Source organism: Leucoraja erinacea, chromosome 29, assembly GCF_028641065.1.
Source record: "Leucoraja erinacea ecotype New England chromosome 29, Leri_hhj_1, whole genome shotgun sequence".
Taxonomy (NCBI): Eukaryota; Metazoa; Chordata; class Chondrichthyes; order Rajiformes; family Rajidae; genus Leucoraja; species Leucoraja erinaceus.
Genome location: NC_073405.1, coordinates 2,566,879 through 2,587,957, shown reverse-complemented (window position 1 = coordinate 2,587,957; position 21,079 = coordinate 2,566,879). Strand labels below are relative to the sequence as shown.

The window sequence follows — 21,079 nt, the reverse complement described above, 5'->3', positions numbered from 1 at the left end:
AATTGGCTTGGCATCATTGTAAATTGTCCCTAGTGTGTGTACGATGGTGTTAGTGTGCGGGGATCGCTGGTGGGTGCGGACTCGGTGTGGCTCCCTCACTACTGCCCAATAGTGTAACGCCACTTCACTAGTGTCCACTCCACTAGCCTTTTCCCCGCAGCTCCGCTATCCACAGCCCCATGTCCCGCAACCTCCCCTCGCTGCACCGCTACCTCCTTCCGCAGGTTTGAGTTTTGGACTTCATTGTTTTCCAAACTGCGCTCCAATCCTTGCACCCGTTCCCCGTGCTTCCTGCTCTCAGTCTGACACCCATGAAGATCATCTATCAAAAGAAGAATTTGAAGATTGTGGATTTGGAGAGCAAGGATGGAGCTTCTTTGAGCTGAAACTTTGCTCCCTGGATATTTCAGCTTCCTGATGAGTTTTAAAACATGCTATCCCCCTCCCGAAGTGTGGGTGTCAAGGGGTCACGGGGAGAAGGCAAGAGAATGGGGCTGAGAGGGAGAAATAGATCAGCCACGATTGAATGGCGGAGTAGATTTAAGGTCATAAGTGATAGGAGTAGAATTGGATCATTCGGCCCATCAAGTCTACTCCACCATTCAATCATGGCTGATCTATCTCTCCCTCCTAACCCCATTCTCCTGCCTTCTCCCTATAACCTCTGACACCCGTATTGATCAAGATTCTCTTTCAAAATATTCACTGACTTGGCCTCCACAGCTGTCCACAGATTCAACACCCTCTGACTAAAGATGGCTTCATTCTGCTCCTATCACTAATGAACTTATGACCCCCTTCTCCAATTCACCGGCTTAGCATTGACTTTTATTCAACATATACATTTCTCTCTAGTACTTAGGGAACATTCTCCAAGGCGCTATGCAAATGCAATTGTTGTTGAACTGACCTTGCATTTTGTCAATCTTGGACTGCATGTCCTGGTCCTGATCTTGCAGTTGTTTGATCATCTCATTCTGAGTAGACATCTGTTTAAAAGGACACAAGAAAATACTGAAATGTAAAAAATATGACTTTGCTTAAAGTATTTCTCTGGATCCTTTGTAAGAGTTCAGTTTCTTCCCAGCTGTTATCAGGTAACTGACCCACCCCCCACCCCCAACAAGTGGAGAGTGGTCCTGAACTGCCATCTAACTCATTGGAGACCCTTGGACTACCTTATAATCCGACATTACTGGCTTTCTCTTGCACTAAACGTTATTCCCTCACCATGTATCTGTACACTGTGGGCGGCTCGATTGTAATCATGTGTTGTCTTCCCGCTGACTGGTTAGCGCGCAACAAAAGCTTTTCACTGTGACAATGTAACCTCAAACTCCAAAGACGTGCAGGTTTGTTGGTTAATTGGCTTGGCATCATTGTAAATTGTCCCTAGTGTGTGTACGATGGTGTTAGTGTGCGGGGATCGCTGCAGGAACTATACAACAGGAGGTGCAACTCCAGAGCAAATAAAATCATGGGAGACCCCTTCCACCCCTGCAACGGACTGTTCCAGCTGCTACGGTCAGACAAACGCCTCCGTTGCCATGCGGTGAGAACGGAGAGGTTGCGAAGGAGTTTCTTCCCAGAGGCAATTCGGACTGTAAACGCCTATCTCACCAGGGACTAACTCTACTGAACGTTTTTCCTTCCTTCCATTATTTATTATATAAAAGAATATGTGTGTTATGATTGTGTTTATAATTTGTTTGGTTGTTTTGTTGTTTGTCTTTTGCACAAAAGTCCGCGAGCATTGCCACTTTCATTTCACTGCACATCTCGCATGTGTATGTGCCAAATAAACTTGACTTGACTTGGGTGCGGAATCGGTGTGGCTCCCTCACTACTGCCCAATAGTGTAACGCCACTTCACTAGTGTCCACTCCACTAGCCTTTTCCCCGCAGCTCCGCTAGCCACAGCCCCATGTCCCGCAACCTCCCCTCACTGCACCGCTACCTCCTTCCGCAGGTTTGAGTTTTGGACTTCATTGTTTTCCAAACTGCGCTCCAATCGTTGCACCAGTTCTCCGTGCTTCCTGCTCTCAGTCCGACACCCATGAAGATCATCTATCAAAAGAAGAATTTGAAAATTGTGGATTTGGAGAGAAAGGATGGAGCTTCTTTGAGCTGAAACTTTGCTCCCTGGATATTTCAGCTTCCTGATGAGTTTTAATACATACTATCCCCTTCCCGAAGGGCCCGGCACCACGCTGTAAGACCCCATCTATGACCGTCTTATGTCAGCTGTGACAAGTGTGTGGGTGTCAAGGGGTCACAGGGAGAAGGCAGGAGAATGGGGCTGAGAGGGAGAGATAGATCAGCCACGATTGAATGGGGGAGTAGACTTAAGGTCATAAGTGATAGGAGTAGAATTAGGCCATTCGGCCCATCAAGTCCACTCCACCATTCAATTATGGCTGATCTATTTCTCCCTCCTAACCCCATTCCCCTGCCTTCTCCCCATAACCTCTGACACCCGTACTGCTCGAGAATCTATCTCTCCGTCTTAAAAATATCCACTGACTTGGCCTCCACTGCTATCTGTGGCAAAGAATTCCACAGATTCACCACCCTCTACCTAAGGGGGTGTGAGGGGGAATGGAGAAGGGGGAGGTGGGTCGTTCCCTCGCGGTCCCGGGGCAGCGCTCCCGCCCCTCCAGTCACCGTGCTTCACACACACAGCCCCGGCTCCACCCCTCTCTCTCCCCACGGGACACACGGTGAATAGGGTGATTTCACGAAAGGTCACTGGAGCATTGATCCTGACCCACGTGACAGCAAATTTTAACTGGAGTACACTCGTCACTTCCGGTACATGTTAGTGAATCTGAAAACACGCACTTTCACACCCATTAAAAACCGCGAAAACGACCAGTTTTTGAGCTGTAAATTACTGTGCCAGTCGGGGTGACCGTGAGGCACAGCTACCTAACTTTACAGTCCAGAAGAAAGATAAAAACTAAGGTAAATTCAAGAGGGAGCTGAAGGTGTAAAAACAGCGGAAGTGCTCAGCGGACATTTGCCGTGGAGATATAAAGACCCAAAATATCGGGAATTATCGCGTTTGCCCGCTGCATTTCATCAAAAGTAAGGCATTATTGACGTTTTATCTTTATTCATTTGTTATATGAAAAGTTTTAAAAGTGAAAAATCCGTCAGTAAAATTGCAAAATCGCCCATGGTTCTCAGGTGGGTTTTAACATGCAAAATGTAAACGCTTCTGAAGCTACATTTACCATTTAAATAATCGTAAACTATCAATGCATTTTGAAATAAATTTTACTCAGATGCAAGCTAAGGAATGGGATAATTGTCAGCTGTTAATTGGACAAAATCAGGACATTTAATTATTTGCCAATATATATTTCTCAATGTTTCTTGTTTAAAACCTGCACAATCACCCAAACTACTTATTTATTTATCATCTAATAACAAACAAGCCTGTGCAGGCTTTAAACAAGAAACATTGAGAAATATATATTGGCAAATAATTAAATGTCCTGATTTTGTCCAATTAACAGCTGACAATTATCCCATTCCTTAGCTTGCATCTGAGGAAAATTTATTTCAAAACGCATTGATAGTTTACGATTATTTAAATGGTAAATGTAGCTTCAGAAGCGTTTTCATTTTGCATGTTAAAACCCACCTGAGAACCATGGGCGATTTTGCAATTTTACTGACGGATTTTTCACTTTTAAAACTTTTCATATAACAAATGAATAAAGATAAAACGTCAATAATGCCTTACTTTTGATGAAATGCAGTGAGCAAACGCGATAATTCCCGATATTTTGGATCTTTATATCTCCACGGCAAATGTCCGCTGAGCACTTCCGCTGTTTTTGCACCTTCAGCTCCCTCTTGAATTTACCTTAGTTTTTATCTTTCTTCTGGACTGTAAAGTTAGGTAGCTGTGCCTCACGGTCACCCCGACTGGCACAGTAATTTACAGCTCAAAAACTGGCCGTTTTCGCGGTTTTTAACGGGTGTGAAATTGCGTGTTTTCAGATTCACTAACATGTACCGGAAGTGACGAGTGTACTCCAGTTAAAATTTGCGGTCACGAGGGTCAGGATCTACGCTCCAGTGACCTTTCGTGAAATCACCCTGTACAGGGAGGGCCGAGCCGGGGGTTGGAGCAACGTTTACAAACCTCGGCCTCAGCTCACACGCGTCCGCCCAAACCCCGGCATCTGCTCCTGCCGCCGGCCCTCTCCCTCCCTTCTCTCCTTCCTTCCTTTCTCTTTTCCCTTCTCTCCTCCCCCCCCCCCCCCACACACACACACACCGCACAGACAACTCACACACACACACACACACAACTAAGACCCACACACACACACACACAACTAAGACCCACACACACACACACACACAACTAAGACCCACACACACACACACACACACACACACACACAACTAAGTTAGGATGGGGTAGAAACCCAAAGGGTAGGATGGGGCTGAAGCCCAAAATTTAATGCCTGTACTGGTTTTTCGCCAATTGTTATTGGTTTTCCAGGATCTAGTTAATTAATTATTTTTTCATTTCAGTCACTAAAACAAGTGGCATTGTAACTGTGTACTTTTCAGAGGTGATCTACACATTTTGTTTGTTACTTGAAGGCTTACATGTATGCAATTTTATATTAAAGTGTACCTTAGATCCATTAAGTCGCAGGCACTTTTTAAGCGCACATTTTGATTACTTTCCAATCTACCATAGAGATATAACGTCTATAAAAGACTTTACTTGTATTTCTATGATTCTACAGACCTCGGCTGGGAACCTGGGGCTCACCAAAATTGTTCCCAATTGGGCCCCGCAACTCCTAAGGCCAGCCCTGAACTTATGACCCCCCCTGTCCGACTCGCCGGCTTAGCATCAACTTTTATTCAACATATACATTTCCCTCTAGCACTTAGTAACATTTGCAATTGTTGTTGGGACTGACCTAGCATTTTGTCAATTTTGGACTGCAAGTCCCGGTTCTGATCTCGTAGTTTTTTGATCACCTCATTCTGAGCAGACATCTGTTTAAAAAGACACAAGAAAATACTGAAATGTAAAAAATATGACTATTTCTCCGGATCCTTTGTAAGAGTTCAGTTTCTTCCCAGCTGTTATCAGGTAACTGACCCATCTTCCACACCCCACACGCCACACGCCACACGCCACACACCCCCACAAGCAGTCCTAACTAACATCTACCTCATTGGAGACCCTTGGACTATTTTATAATCCGACATTACTGGCTTTCTTGCACTAAACGTTATTCCCTTATCATGTATCTGTACACTGTGGGCGGCTCGATTGTAATCACGTGTTGTCTTCCAGCTGACTGGTTAGCACACACCAAAAGCTTTTCACCGTGACAATAAAACCTCATTTATTGCCTTACTGGTTTTTCGCCAATTGTTATTGGTTTTCCAATAGTGAATATCTCTACTCACTACTGTCCATTAGTGCAGCGCTCTAGTATCTGCTCACTACTTTGTCCATTAGTGTAGCGCTCTAGTATCTCTGCTCACTACTTTGTCCATTAGTGTAGCGCGCTCTAGTATCTGCTCACTACTTTGTCCATTAGTGTAGCGCTCCTCTAGTGTCTTTGCTCACTACTTTGTCCAGTCTAGCCCTCCATCGCCGCCTTTCCCCCCGCAAACCCGCTACCTGCTCCCGCAGCTTGGCCGCCTCATCCCGCAGCTTGGCCGCCTCATCCCGCAGCTTGGCCGCCTCATCCCGCAGCTCGGGTTCGATGTGCTGCTGCTGCTGCCCGCCCCAAACGTAGTAGAGGGACAGGAAAAAGAAGATGCCCAGGCAGAGGCCGAACAACGGCCACGGTCCCTGCAGCAGGTGAGGGATGCGACCTCTCCGCATTCTTCTAGCCGCCGGCTGCGTCCTTCAGCAACAGACGAGCCGCTGGAGTTTGGAGGCGATCCGTATCTCCTCGCTTGTTCTGAGCCAGCTCCCCAAATGGTCCACTTCCTCCTTGACGCCCAGAATTGGCCTCCGCTGACAGATTAAATATGCAGGAAGGAACTGCAGATGCTGGTTTAAACAGAAGATAGACACAAAGTGCTGGAGTAACTCAGCGGGACGGGCAGCATCTCTAGAGAGAAGGAACGGGTGACGTTTCGGGTCGAGACCCTTCTTATTATCACCCATTCCTTCTCTCCAGCGATGCTGAGTTACTCCAGCTTTTTGTGTCTCGGCAGATTGTCTATGAGGAGAGTCGAGGACTTGAGGTCACAGCCTCGAAATTAAAAGATGTTCTTTTAGGAAGGATATGAGAAGGAATTCCTTTAGTCAGACGGCTCGGATGCTTTCAAGAGAGAATAAATAGGGCTCTTAAAAATAGTGGAGTCGGGGGATATGGGGAGAAGGCAGGAACGGGGTACTGATTGGGGATGATCAGCCATGATCACATTGAATGGCGATGCTGGCTCGAAGGGCCAAATGGCCTACACCTGCACCTGTTGTCTATTGGCTATTGTTTTAAAACTCATCACTAAGCTGAGATATCCAGGGGGCAATGTTTCAGCTGAAACATGCTTGGGGGGAGAAGGCAGGAGAATGGGGTTAGGAGGGAGAGATAGATCAGCCATGATTGAATGGCGGAGTAGACTTGATGGGCCGAACGGCCTAATTCTACTGCTATCACTTATGATCTTCTGAAGGCTTGTCTGTGGGAGGGGGCTGGAGACGTGGGGGGGGGGGGTAGGAGCAGGGAGGAGAGTGAAATGCGGTTATTGCCTCCTGCTATTTCAAGGTGGGCTGCAGGAAGCATGGCAGACACCTGCTCTATCCCCCACCCATGTCCCCAGTCAGTGTTGATCATAGTCTTTGGCGTTGATAGCACCTGCAGCTAGATTTCGTCAATGTCTGGCACTGTGTGTGTCTTAAGTTTCAGTTTCATTTCAGACTGAAGTTTCGTTTCCTATAATAAACCGCACACGGGCCAGAACTGAAGGTGACACAGCCAGTCTACAAAACATGTTGTGCTACTAGCTCCATATGGGTAAATGTAGGCCATTCAGCCCATTGAGTCATAGAAACATAGAAATTAGGTGCAGGAGTAGGCCATTCGGCCCTTCGAGCCTGCACCGCCATGCAATATGATCATGGCTGATCATCCAACTCAGTATCCCGTACCTGCCTTCTCTCCATACCCCCTGATCCCCTTAGCCACAAGGGCCACATCTAACTCCCTCTTAAATATAGCCAATGAACTGGCCTCAACTACCCTCTGTGGCAGAGAGTTCCAGAGATTCACCACTCTCTGTGTGAAAAAAGTTCTTCTCATCTCGGTTTTAAAGGATTTCCCCCTTATCCTTAAGCTGTGACCCCTTGTCCTGGACTTCCCTAACGTCGGGAACAATCTTCCTGCATCTAGCCTGTCCAACCCCTTAAGAATTTTGTAAGTTTCTATAAGATCCCCTCTCAATCTCCTAAATTCTAGAGCGTATAAACCTGAAATAGCAGGAGTCTACTCTACTATTCAGAGTTGCGTGTAAACCAGTCAGAGTAAAGACTGTACATGATTACAGTCGAGCCGTCTGACTAAAGGAATTCCTTCTCATCTCCTTCCTATAAGAACATCCTAAAAATTTCGAGGCTGTGACCTCAAGTCCTCGACTCTCCTCATAGACAATCTGCCGAGACACAAAAAGCTGGAGTAACTCAGCATCGCTGGAGAGAAGGAATGGGTGATAATAAGAAGGGTCTTGACCTCGAAACGTCACCCGTTCCTTCTCTCCAGAGATGCTGCCCGTCCCGCTGAGTTACTCCAGCACTTTGTGTCTATCATCTGTTTAAACCAGCATCTGCAGTTCCTTCCTGCATATTTAATCTGTCAGCGGAGGCTAATTCTGGGCGTCAAAAGTGGAAGCTGGCTCAGAACAAGCGAGGAGATACGGACCGCCTCCAAACTCCCGCGGCTCAGCACATGATCTGTTGCTGAAAGGACGCAGCCGGCGGATAGAAGAATGTGGAGAGGTCGGGTCTCTCACCTGCTGCAGGGACCGTGGTCGCTCATCCTGTTCCTGTGCGTGTGCCTCTGCGTCCTGTACCTCTACGTCCATGTTCAGGGCGGGCAGCAGCAGCAGCACCAGCAGCAGCAGCACCAGCCCGGGTCCGGGGAGCTGGGCACACTTCGGGACGAGGCGGCCAAGCTGCGGGATGAGGCGGCCAAGCTGCGGGCGGAGGTAACCGGGCTGCGGGCGGAGGTAACCGGGCAGCGGGAGAAGACGGCCAAGCTGCGGGACGAGGCGGCCAAGCTGCAGGATGAGGCGGCCAAGCTGCAGGACGAGGCGGCCAAGCTGCGGGATGAGGCGGCCAAGCTGCGGGTGGAGGTAACCGGGCTGAGGGCAGAGGTAACCGGGCAGCGGGAGAAGACGGCCAAGCTGCAGGATGAGACGGCCAAGCTGCAGGATGAGGCGGCCAAGCTGCGGGAGCAGGTAACCGGGTTGCGGGGAAAAGGCGGCGATAGAGCGCTACACTAATGGACATGTTTGCTGTGAGCAAAGCTCCTAGAGGAGCGCTGCACTAATGACACAGTAACGTAGAAACATAGAAAATAGGGGTAGGAGGCCATTCGGCCCTTCGACCCAGCACCCCCAGCTATTGTGATCATGGCTGATCGTCCCCAATCAATATCCCGTGCCTGCCTTCTCCCCATATCCCTTGACTCCACTAGCCCCTAGAGCTCTATCTAACTCTCGCTTAAACCCATCCAGTGACTTGGCCTCCACTGCCCTCTGTGGCAGGGAATTCCACAAATTCACAACTCTCTGGGTGAAAATGCTTTTTCTCACCTCAGTCTTAAATGACCTCCCTTTTATTCTAAGACTGTGTGGCCCCTGGTTCTGGACTCGCCCAACATTGGGAAAATTTTTCCTGCATCTAGCCTGTCCAGTCCTTTTATAATTTTACGTTTCTATAAGATCCCCCCCTCATCCTTCTAAACTCCAGTGAATACAAGCCTAGTCTTTTCAATCTTTCCTCATATGACAGTCCCACCATCCCAGGAATCAATCTTGTGAACCTACGCTACACTGCTTCAAACACAAGGATGTCCTTCCTCAAATTAGGAGACCAAAAACTGTACGCAATACTCCAGATGTGGTCTTGCCAGAGCCCTATACAACTGCAGAAGAACCTCTTTACTCCTATACTGAAATCCTCTTGTTATGAAGGCCAACATTCCACTAGCTTTCTTCACTGCCTGCTGTACCTGCACACCAACTTTCAGTGACCAGTGTACAAGGACACCCAGGTCTCGCTGCATCTCCCCCTTACCTAACCTAACCCCATTGAGATAATAATCTGCCCCCTTGTTTTTGCCACCAAAGTGGATAACCTCACATTTATCTATATTATATTGCATCTGCCACGCATCTGCCCACTCACTCAACCTGTCCAGGTCACCCTGCAACCTCCTAACATCCTCTTCACATTTCACACTGCCACCCAGCTTTGTGTCATCTGCAAACTTGCTAGTGTTGCTCCCGATTCCCTCTTTCAAATCATTAATATATATGGTAAACAGTTGCGGCCCCAACATCGAACCTTGCAGCACTCCACTCACCACTGCCTGCCATTCTGAAAAGGACCCTTTCACTCCTACTCTTTGCTTCCTGTCTGTCAACCAATTTTCTATCCACACCAACACCCTACCCCCAATACCATGTGCTCTAATTTTAGTCACCAGTAACCGGTGCGGGACCTTATCAAAGGCTTTCTGAAAGTCTAGATACACTACATCCACTGGCTCCCCTTCATCCATTTTACTTGTCACATCCTCAAAAAATTCCAGAAGATTAGTCAAGCATGATTTTTCCTTTCATAAATCCATGCTGAGGAATCCTTTTACTGCTATCCAAATGCCCCATTATTACCTCTTTAATAATTGACTCCAGCATCTTTCCCACCACCGAAGTCAGGCTAACTGGTCTGTAATTCCCCGTTTTCTCTCTCGCTCCTTTCTTGAAAAGTGGGATAACATTAGCTATCCTCCAATCCACAGGAACTGATCCTGAATGTATTGAACATTGGAAAATGATCACCAATGCGTCCCCTATTTCTAGAGCCACCTCCTTGAGGTCCCTGGTTTGCAGACCATCAGGCCCAGGGGATTTATCATCCTTCAGTCCCATTAGCCTACCCAATACTATTTCTCGCCTAATGAAAATTTATTTCAGTTCCTCGACCCCCTTACATCCTCTGTCCTCCAGTACTTCTGGGAGATTGTTTGTGTCTTCCTTAGTGAAGACCGATCCGAAGTACCTGTTCAACTCTTCTGCCATTTCCTTGTTGCCCATAATAATTTCACCCATGTCTGCCTTCAAGGGACCCACATTTGACTTTGCTACTCTTTTTCCTTTAACATATCTAAATAAGCTTTTACAGTCCTTCTTTATATTCCTGGCCAGCTTCCCTTCGTACTTCATCTTTTCAGCCCGCATTGCTCGTTTGTTTCCTTCTGTTGTCCTATGAAAGTTTCCCAATCCTCTGGCTTCCGGCTACTCTTTGCTGTGTTATACATCTTTTCTTTTAGTTTTATTCTACCCCTAACTTCTCTTGTCAGCCACGGTTGCCTCCTACTCCCCTTAGAATCCTTCTTCCTTTTTGGATTGAAATGATCCTGCGTTTTCCAGATAATGCCCAGAAATTCCTGCCATTGCTGTTCCACCGTCATTCCTGCTAGGAACAAGTCAAGTCAAGTCAAGTCAAGTTTATTTGTCACATACACATACGAGATGTGCAGTGAAATGAAAGTGGCAATGCTCGCGGAACAACAAAACAACCAAACAATTTATAAACACAATCATAACACACATATTGTTTTACATAATAAATAATAGAAGGAAAAACGTTCTGTAGAGTTAGACCCTGGTGAGAAAGGCGTTTACAGTCCGAATTGCCTCTGGGAAGGAACCCTTTCCAGCCTACCTTGGCCAGCTCCTCTCTCATGCCTTCATAGTCCTCTTTGTTCAGTAGTGAGGGAGTTACGCTGAGCCCGCACCGACCAGCGATCCCCGCACACTAACACTATCCTACACACACTAGGAACAATTTACAATGATACCAATTAACCAACAAACCTGCACGTCCTTGAGATTTTATTGTCACAGTGAAAAGCTTTTTTTGCGTGCTAACCAGTCGCGGAAGACAACACGCGATTACAATCAGTGTACAGATACATAAGGGAATAACGTTTAGTGCAAGAGCAAGCCAGTAAAGTCGGATTATAGGGGGGGTTGCACGTAAGGTCACTGGGTCATAGGGCTTGACGCACGGAGCAGCTCAATCCATCTGGAGGACATCCGTAACTTCCGGTATATGTTATTAATGCAAGAAACACGTACTTTCCTACCTTTTAAAAACAGCCAAAATGTTGAATTTTTACGCTGAAAAAAACTGTGGGAGTCGGGGTAAGTGTGAGAGACATGTACCCCACTTCAGAATTCCAAACGTGAAGCGAAATGAAGGTAAAGAGAAGTGAGAACTGAAGGGACAACAGCAGCTAAAGTGCTTGGCGAACATTGGCTGTGCAGATATCGGAATTGAAAATATTGGGGATTATAGCGTTTGCTCACTGCAGTTCATCAACAGTAAGGCATGATTTGTGTTTTTTCTTGATTCCTTTGGTATCTTAAAAGTCAGAAGTGATCAATCTGGTTGTATATTATTCTTCAGATGCGTTTTCATTTTGTATGTAAACACCCACTTGGGAATCATGGGCGATTTAAAAAAATTTACAGCCAGATTTATCACTTCTGAAACTTTTTAGATGCCAAAAAATAACACAAATAATGCCTTAGTTGATGAAATGCAGTGAGCAAACGGCCAATGTTCGCCAAGCAATCTGGCTGTTGTTGTCCCTTCCGCTCTCACTTCTATCTACCGTTATTTCTCCTCACTTTTGGAATTCTGAAGTAGGCTAAATGTCTCTCACGTTTATCCCGATTTCCATCATTATTCACAGCGCAAAAATTGACAATTTCGGCGGGTTTTAACAGGCCCGCTACGCTGGAAACAATGGTCAGTGCCTACCTGCAGTACATCGCGTGTATTCCACTTGGAGTAGCCTAGCAACAGTACGGGTCATGGGTCGTGACCCGACTGCCGGGAAACCTCCCTATAAGATGGTCCAAGGGTCTCCAATGAGGTAGATGTTAGTTCAGGACCACTCTCCAGTTGTTGGCGGGATGGGCCAGTTACCTGGTAACAGCTGGGAAGAAACTGATCCAGAGAAATACTTTAAGCAAAGTCTTATTTTTTACATTTCAGTATTTTCTTGTGTCTTTTTAAACAGATTTCTGCTCAGAATGAGGTGATCAAAAAACCGCAAGTTCAGGACCAGGACTTGCAATCCAAAAATGACAAAATGCAAGGTCAGTTCAACAACAATTGCATTTGCATAGCGCCTTGGAGAATGTTCCCTAAGTACTAGAGAGAAATGTATATGTTGAATAAAATTTGATGCTAAGCCGGTGGGTCGGAGAAGGGGGTCATGTTCATTAGTGATCGGAGCAGAATGAGGCCATCTTTAGTCAGAGGGTGGTGAATCTGTGGAATTCTTTGCCACGGACGACTGTGGAGGCCAAGTCAGTGGATATTTTTAAGGCAGAGATAGACAGATTCTTGATCAGTGCGGGTGTCAGAGGTTGTGGGGAGAAGGCAGGAGAATGGGGTTAGGAGGGAGAGATAGATCAGCCATAATAGAATGGTGGAGTAGACTTGATGGGCCGAATGGCCTAATTCTACTCCTATCACTTATGACCTTAAGTCTACTCCGCCATTCAATCGTGGCTGATCTATCTCTCCCTCTCAGCCCCATTCTCCTGCCTTCTCCCTGTGACCCCTTGTCACCCACACACTTGTCACAGCTGACATAAGAAGGTCATAGATGGGGTCATACAGCGTGGAGCCGGGCCCTTCGGGAGGGGGATAGTATGTTTTAAAACTCATCAGGAAGCTGAAATATCCAGGGAGCAAAGTTTCAGCTCAAAGAAGCTCCATCCTTTCTCTCCAAATCCACAATCTTCAAATTCTTCTTTTGATAGATGATCTTGATGGGAGTCAGACTGAGAGCGGGAAGCACGGGGAACGGGTGCAAGGATTGGAGCGCGGTTTGGAAAACAATGAACGCCAAAAAGTAAACATTTGGTATCTTCCGTAAGTCCTTGTGCCTTTATGAAATAGAATTTGACTTTGGGTACAATTAAATACCTTTGACCACCCGTACACCAGTTCTATCCCACACACTCGGGACAATTTACCGAAGCCAATTAACCTACAATCCTGCAAGATTTTGGAATGTGGGAGGAAACTGGAGCACTAGGGCAGCATGGTGGCACAGCAGTAGAGTTGCTTGCTGCCTTACAGCGCCAGAGATCTGGGATTGATGCTGATGCTGACCATGGGCGCTGTTTGTACAGAGCTTGTATGTTCTTCCCGTGACCATCGTGGGGTTTTCACAGGAAGCTCCGGTTTCCTCAAACATCCCAGGGATGTGCAGGTTAATTGGCTCATGTAAAGTTGTGAATTGTCCGTGGTGTGTGAGATAGTCAACAAAATAGAGAGAGTACAGAGGAGATTTACTAGAATGTTGCCTGGGTTTCAACAACTAAGTTACAGAGATAGGTTGAATAAGTTAGGTCTTTATTCTCTGGAGCGCAGAAGGTTAAGGGGGGACTTGATAGAGGTCTTTAAAATGATGAGAGGGATAGACAGAGTTGATGTGGACAAGCTTTTCCCTTTGAGAATAGGGAAGATTCAAACAAGAGGACATGAGAATTAAGGGACAGAAGTTTAGGGGTAATATGAGGGGGAACTTCTTTACTCAGAGAGTGGTAGCGGTGTGGAATGAGCTTCCAGTGGAAGTGGTGGAGGCAGGTTCATTGGTATCATTTAAAAATAAATTGGATAGGCATATGGATGAGAAGGGAATGGAGGGTTATGGTATCAGTGCAGGCAGGTGGGACTAAGGGGGAAAAAAAAAAAGTTGTTCGGCACGGACTTGTAGGGCCGAGATGGCCTGTTTCCGTGCTGTAATTGTTATATGGTTATATGGTTATAGTGCTAGTGTACGGGTGGGTGATCGCTGGCCAGCGCCGACTCTGGGCTGAAGGACCTGTTTCCGCGCTGTGTCTCTAAACTACAACCCAAGCCGTCACAGAGAGAACAGACGAACCCTGTACAGACAGCACCCGTAGTCAGGATCGAGCCCGGGTCTCCGGAGCTGTAAGTGCCGTAAGGCAGCAACTCTACCGCCGTGCCGAGTCTGTGGAATTCTCTGCCTCAGTGGAGGCTGGTTCTCTGGATACTTTCAAGAGGGAGCTGGATAGGGCTCTTAAAGATAGCGGAGTCAGGGGATATGGGGAGAAGGCAGGAACGGGGTACTGATTGTGGATGATCAGCCATGATCACATTGAATGGCAGTGCTGGCTCGAAGGGCCGAATGGCCTACTCCTGCACCCATTGTATATTGTCACCGTGCCGCCCGTAATGGGTCACGGAGGGAATTGCCCTGAGAGTTTGGCTCATTTAAGGCCAGACCAAAGCTGGGCTTCAGGAAGACCATTCTTCAACCTCCATTTTGAAATAATTGGGAGTTAATTCAGAATTACCTGCATTTATTTCTTACAGACAAAAGTGCCCGAATCTAGCATGTGATACGCAGCTTTATAACAAATGGTGGTTCGACATGCCTTGGGGCCTGGGCTGTTCCCTGGGCTGGCGCCTAGGCTATTGCTTCTAATGACATGAATGGTAAGTTGATGGGTCAACCGATACACAGTAGGGAGGAGATAGAGGGTGTGTGAGTGGGTGCAGGGCTCATCAGTCCTAGGAGCAGAATTAGGCCATTTGGCCCATCAAGTCTACTCCGCCATTCAATCTTGGAAGCGGTGAGGGGGGGGGAGTTGAGATGTAGAGATTGTTGGGGAGGGGGGGGAGGTGGGTGTGGGGGGGTGGGTGTGGTAAAGTTAGTGATAGTATGGGTTTGATTGGGGAAGGGCTGTGGGCTAGGGGTTCGGAAGGGAGTGAGGGGAGGGGAAACATAGAAACATAGAAATTAGGTGCAGGAGTAGGCCATTCGGCCCTTCGAGCCTGCACCGCCATTCAATATGATCATGGCTGATCATCCAACTCAGTATCCCGTACCTGCCTTCTCTCCATACCCTCTGATCCCCTTAGCCACAAGGGCCACATCTAACTCCCTCTTAAATATAGCCAATGAACTGGCCTCAAATACCCTTTGTGGCAGAGAGTTCCAGAGATTCACCACTCTCTGTGAGAAAAAAGTTCTTCTCATCTCGATTTTAAAGGATTTCCCCTTTATCCTTAAGCTGTGACCCCTTGTCCTGGACTTTCCCAACATCGGGAACACTCTTCCTGCATCTAGCCTGTCCAACCCCTTAAGAATTTTGTAAGTTTCTATAAGATCCCCTCTCAATCTTCTAAATTCTAGAGAGTATAAACCAAGTCTATCCAGTCTTTCTTCATAAGACAGTCCTGACATCCCAGGAATCAGTCTGGTGAACCGTCTCTGCACTCCCTCTATGGCAATAATGTCCTTCCTCAGATTTGGAGACCAAAACTGTACGCAATACTCCAGGTGTGGTCTCACCAAGACCCTGTACAACTGCAGTAGAACCTCCCTGCTCCTATGCAAGGGAGGGGGGTGGAAATAGTTGTGGGGGAGGGAATCCTTGGGATGGCGACTTGTGGACGCAGCCCAGACCATCACACACACAAACCAACCTCCCTTCCATCGACTCCATCTACAACTCACGCTGCCTCGGCAAGGCCAGCAGCATCATCAAGGACCAGTCTCACCCCGGTCACTCCCTCTTCTCCCCTCTCCCATCAGGCAAGAGGTACAGAAGTGTGAAAACAAACGCACACCTCCAGATTCAGGGACAGTTTCTTCCCAGCTGTTATCAGGCAACTGAATCATCCTACCACAACCAGAGAGCAGTGCTGAACTACTATCTACCTCTTTGGTGACCCTCAGACTATCCTTGATCGGACTTTACTGGCTTTACCTTGCACTAAACGTTATTCTCTTATCATGTATCTGTACACTGTAAATGGCTTGATTGTAATCTTGTATTATCTTTCCACTGACTGGTTAGCGCGCAACAAAAAGCTTTTCACTGTACCTCTGTACACGCGACCATACCCTGAACTGAAGTGAACTGGGGGGGGAGGTGGGTGATTTGTGGGGGGCATGTGGGCAGGGAGGATGGGGAGCTGGGGGTCGGCAATGCTTGTTGGGAGAGGTCGGGTCAGTAGACATCCTGGTCGGCTATGCAAGAAGGGTTGCACGAAATATGACGTTTTGGGTCGAGACCCTTGAGGGTGAGGCAGCATCTATGGAGCGAAGGAATAGGTGACGTTTTGGGTCGAGACCCTTCCGGGTCTCGACCCGAAACGTCACCTATCCTTCGCTCCATAGATGCTGCCTCACCCTTAAGGGTCTCGACCCGAAACGTCACCTACTCCTTCGCTCCATAGATGCTGCCTCACCCTTAAGGGTCTCGACCCGAAACGTCACCTATTCCTTTGCTCCATAGATGCTGCCTCACCCTTAAGGGTCTCGACCCGAAACGTCATCTATTCCTTCGCTCCATAGATGCTGCCTCACCCTTAAGGGTCTCCACCCAAAACGTCACCTATTCCTTCGCTCCATAGATGCTGCCTCACTCGTTGAGTAGACATCTTGGTCGGTTATGCGACAAGGGTTGTATTAAAGATCAGGAGGATGTGTAGAATGGAGGTACAGATGCTGGTTTACACCGAGGATAATAGTGCTGGAGCAGTAACTCAGCGGGCCAGGCAGCATCTCTGGAGGGATAGGATGGGTGACGTTTCGGGTCGGGACCTTCCTCAGGCTGAGGGGAGGGACAGGGAGGTTATGAGGTGATAGGAAAATAGAAATGTCTTAACATCCTGTTGTGTCCTTTAAATCCCAAGGCTGACCTTGAAGGTTGGAGAAACTCCTGTCTGGAGGGAAGGCAGTGGTTGGTGGTTATAAACAGAATGATGATCCTCTAGATGTGACTGACCCTCGAGAGAACTTTGTCGTGAAGATCTTTCCCCGCAGTCCTGCTTCACCTGAACGGTTCTGCTGAGGTGTGAATGGACCAGTGACACCTCAGCCATGGCCAGCATCCTTGGCACGCCCTTGTTCAATGAGTTGGCAATGAGACTGCAAGCCAGGCTTGGTTGGGTGGCAAGGGTGCGGTGATGTGGAGATGCGTAGAGGCGTGGGGGCACGGAATGGGAAATGAACCACCGCGGATATTGGTCCCGTTCCCTCGCCTTCCCTGTTATAGACGTTACACCTCACGTCCACCACCCTTGTACCCACATCACACCGCCCTCTGCATTGTTATTTGGTTTTGGTATTTTTTATTTTCTTAGAAGCGATTGTACCAGAATAAAGCAATCGGCATAACAAGTATACAATTTTCATTCCGCTTCATTTATAATATTTTATAAATTGATAAGTGAATCGGGGGGGGGAGGGGGGGAAGTAGCGGAAGACGGAGATATGTCCCACTATCCTTTCTCCCCCCCCCTCACCCATCCCAAGCGTCTGTTTTCAATTTGTGTTCGACCATTCTATTGTTGAAGAAATTCTGTGGAAGGAGACCATGTTTTAGGAGAATTGGTCTGATTTAGAAACATAGAAAATAGGTGCAGGAAGAGGCCATTCGGCCCTTCGTGCCAGCACCGCCATTCATTGTGATCACGGCTGATCGTCCCCAATCAATAACCCGTGCCTGCCTTCTCCCCATATCCCTTGACTCCACTGGCCCCTAGAGCTCTATCTAACTCTCTCTTAAATCCATCAGCCAGATTTACCAGCCAAAACATTCCTTATTTTTTCTAGATGTCGTGTCTCGGTCATTTCTGTGATCCACATCTTCACTGTGGGGACTGTTGGCTTTTTCCACAATTCGAGTATGTTTTTTCGCGGTTATTAAGCCGTAGTCGAGGAAATGTCTTTGAAATGTCGTTAATTTAGAGCAGCCCTCTGACATTCCTAAAATTATTAATTTTGCATCTGACTTCAATTGAATTTTAATTGTTTTAGAAATGATATTGAATATTCCCATCCAGAAGTTTTGTATTTTTATATAGGGTACAAAGGAATGGGTTACGAACTTCTTGGATGTGACATTTATCACAGATAGGGGAGACTTGGAAAAATCTTATTTATTTTGGTCTTTGAGTAGTATAGCCTCTGCAATATTTTGAATTGTATCTGACAATGCCTGGCATTTAAAGAACAGTAATGTATGTAGAGTAGGCTTTCCTCCCATATCTTTTGAAATGGGTAAACCCAACTCATCTTCCCATGCTCGCCTATAAGTCTCAGAAGGTGGGCATCAATATTTAATAGAGTGTTATAAATGTAAGATAATCAACTTACTTGTATTGGCAAGTCTATTCAAACAATCGTCTAATATATCTGGACCCATAATAGGGCAATCTTGTCAAGTCTATTTGTCACATACACATACGAGATGTGCAGTTAAATGAAAGTGGCAATGCTCGCGGACTTTGTGCAAAAAGACAAACAACCAAACAAACTATAAATACAATCATAAACACACACATTCTTTTACATATTAAATATTGGAAGGAAAAAGGTTCAGTAGAGTTAGTCCCTGGTGGGATAGGAGTTTACAGTCCGAATGGCCTCTGGGAAGAAACTCCTCATCAACCTCTCCGTTCTCACAGCATGGCAACGGAGGCGTTTGCCTGACCGTAGCAGCTGGAACAGTCCGTTGCATGGGGTGGAAGGGGTCTCCCATGATTTTATTGGCCACCTCCTGATATATAGTTCCTGCAGGGGGGGCGAGTGAAGTTCCCATTGTGCGTTCGGCCGAACCCACTACTCTCTGCAGAGCCTTCTTGTCCTGGGCAGAGCAATTCCCAAACTAGATGGTAATGTTCCCGGACAAGATGCTTTCCACCGCCGTTGCGTAGAAGTGCTGGAGGATCCTCGGAGACACTCTGAATTTCCTCAATTGCCTGAGGTGGTAAAGGCGCTGCCTTGCCTTACTCACGAGTGCTGAGGCGCGTGATGTCCATGTCATATCCTCAGAGATGTGGACTCCCAGATATTTAAAACAGTTCACCCTATCCACAGGATCCCCATTTATCCTCAATGGAGTGTACGTCCTCGGATGATGTGCCCTCCTAAAGTCCATGATCAGCTCCTTCGTTTTTTTGATGTTCAAGAGGAGGCTGTTCTCCTGGCACCAGAGTGCTAGACCAGCCACCTCCTCCCGGTAGGCCTTCTCATCGTTGTCTGAGATCAGGCCCAACACCACAGTGTCATCAGCAAACTTAATTATTGAGTTGGAGTTGGAGCTGAACCTAGCCACACAGTCATGTGTGTACAGGGAGTACAATAGGGGGCTGAGGACGCAACCCTGGGGCGATCCTGTGCTCAGGGTGAGGGTCTTCGATGTATTCCCTCCCATCTTGACTACCTGGGGCCTGGCGGTGAGGAAGTCCAGGACCCAGGCACACAGGGAGGTGTTGAGTCCCAATTCCAGTAGCTTCCCGGCCAGTCTGGTGGGGACTATCGTGTTGAAGGCTGAACTGTAGTCTATGAACAGCATCCTCACGTAGCCCCCCTTCTGGCTGTCCAGATGAGAGAGAGCGGTGTGCAAGACCTGGGAGACCGCATCGTCCGTGGATCTGTTCGGACGGTATGCGAACTGCAACGGGTCCATGTTCCGAGGGAGGAAGGCGCAGATGTGTTTCTTCACCAGCCTCTCAAAGCATTTCATGACTACCGAGGTAAGGGCCACCGGACGGTAGTCATTCAGGCAGGCTGGGGAGGCATTTTTTGGTACCGGTACAATGATGGATTTTTTGAAGCAGGCAGGGACCACGGACTTGTCCAGGGAGAGGTTGAATAATGTAGTGAGCACTGGAGCTAGCTGCGTAGCACAGGACTTGAGTACTCGCCCCGAGATGCCATCGGGGCCTGCAGCTTTTCTCGTGTTCACCCGTGTCAGTGCCCTCCTCACGTCGTGCTCGGACAGCGAGAATGTGTGCACATTCCTCCCTTCAGCTTCGGTAGCCAGCCCACTGGCGGTATTGTCGATAGTCGGCAGACCTGGGGTGGTGTTGCCCCTCTCGAAACGAGCGTAAAAGGAGTTCAAGTCATCAGCTAGGGAGGTGTCGGCACTGGCGGATGAGGGAGGGGTGCTCCGGTAGTTGGTTACAATCCGTAGCCCCTGCCACAGGCGTCTGGTGTCCTGCTGCTCCATCTGTGACTCCATCTTGTCCCTGTACCTCCTTTTTGCATCCTTCACCGCCCTTCGCAGTCGGTACGACTCTGCCTTGTAGACGTCCATGTTTCATGATGCCAGGCCCAAGTTGTAGGCAGCGGAGCGAGCATTCAAGGCCACACGAACGGACCTGTCTACCCAGGGTATTTGGTTCGGACAGGAGCTTACCCTTACCGTGGGGACGATGTTGCCAGTATTGTTGCGATGTGTGTGTGTTTTCACATAATCTCGGATTTGAAAGTATCTAAAAAGATTGTTTGCATTCAAGTGGTATTTCTACTGTAATTATCCTCTTGAAAAGAGGTGAGAGTCCCCTTCATATAAAGGTCTCCCATAGTATTAATGCCCAGGTTTTTCCATTGAACAAACACCTTATCTAAAATAGGCGATTTAAATTAGGGATTGTTTGCAATAGGCAGAAGGAGAGACCAGTTTCTCAGTTTAAGACTTAATTTCAACTGTTTCCAGATACATAGGGTGCAGTGTATTATCGAATTCTGCTCATGCATTGACTTATTCAAATATATTGGAGATAAGAGGATCGAGCCTATATTAAAAGTCAAACAATCTTCCCCCTCCATTTTTAACCAATTTACATGTTGACATGTATCGTCCATCCAGAAGATTATGTTTTTAATGTTAGTTGCCCAGTAATAAAAAAGAAAATTAGCCCTCCTTCTTCTTTGGATTTGCACATGTGTCATTTGCGTATTCTATGGGGTTTGTAGTCCCAAATAAAATTAGTGATAGC

The 21,079-nt window shown here is 47.3% G+C and overlaps 2 protein-coding genes across 2 annotated transcripts; one reads left to right on the top strand and one right to left on the bottom strand.

The window, feature by feature from the left end:
- Window positions 1–572: 572 nt before the first annotated feature.
- LOC129710994 (golgin subfamily A member 6-like protein 2) lies at window positions 573–5,987 on the bottom strand. The gene is made up of 4 exons (XM_055658328.1): window positions 5,672–5,987; window positions 4,956–5,034; window positions 1,958–2,067; window positions 573–989 (listed from the first exon to the last, which is right to left on the bottom strand). Exons 1-4 carry the CDS (start codon window positions 5,876–5,878, stop codon window positions 852–854), a joined length of 534 nt encoding a protein of 177 aa, XP_055514303.1. The 5' UTR covers window positions 5,879–5,987; the 3' UTR covers window positions 573–851.
- A 1,877-nt stretch (window positions 5,988–7,864) lies between these two features.
- Window positions 7,865–17,471, top strand: LOC129710990 (lamin-1-like). The gene is made up of 5 exons (XM_055658325.1): window positions 7,865–8,457; window positions 12,318–12,396; window positions 13,069–13,180; window positions 14,654–14,776; window positions 16,985–17,471. The coding sequence occupies exons 1-4, from the start codon at window positions 7,987–7,989 to the stop codon at window positions 14,763–14,765; spliced, it is 774 nt and encodes a 257-aa protein (XP_055514300.1). The 5' UTR covers window positions 7,865–7,986; the 3' UTR covers window positions 14,766–14,776; window positions 16,985–17,471.
- The last annotated feature ends 3,608 nt before the right edge of the window (window positions 17,472–21,079 follow it).

Coding starts and splice junctions, on each gene's coding strand:
- LOC129710990 (XM_055658325.1), top strand. CDS start 7,987: ATGTGGAGAGGTCGGGTCTCTCACCTGCTGCAGGGACCGTGGTCGCTC. Junction 12,397..13,068: donor CAAAAATGACAAAATGCAAG/GTCAGTTCAACA, acceptor TTCTTTTGATAG/ATGATCTTGATGGGAGTCAG. Junction 13,181..14,653: donor GTAAACATTTGGTATCTTCC/GTAAGTCCTTGT, acceptor TATTTCTTACAG/ACAAAAGTGCCCGAATCTAG.
- LOC129710994 (XM_055658328.1), bottom strand. CDS start 5,878: ATGCGGAGAGGTCGCATCCCTCACCTGCTGCAGGGACCGTGGCCGTTG. Junction 2,068..4,955: donor CAAAATTGACAAAATGCTAG/GTCAGTCCCAAC, acceptor TTCTTTTGATAG/ATGATCTTCATGGGTGTCGG. Junction 990..1,957: donor ACTCAAACCTGCGGAAGGAG/GTAGCGGTGCAG, acceptor CCTTTTAAACAG/ATGTCTACTCAGAATGAGAT.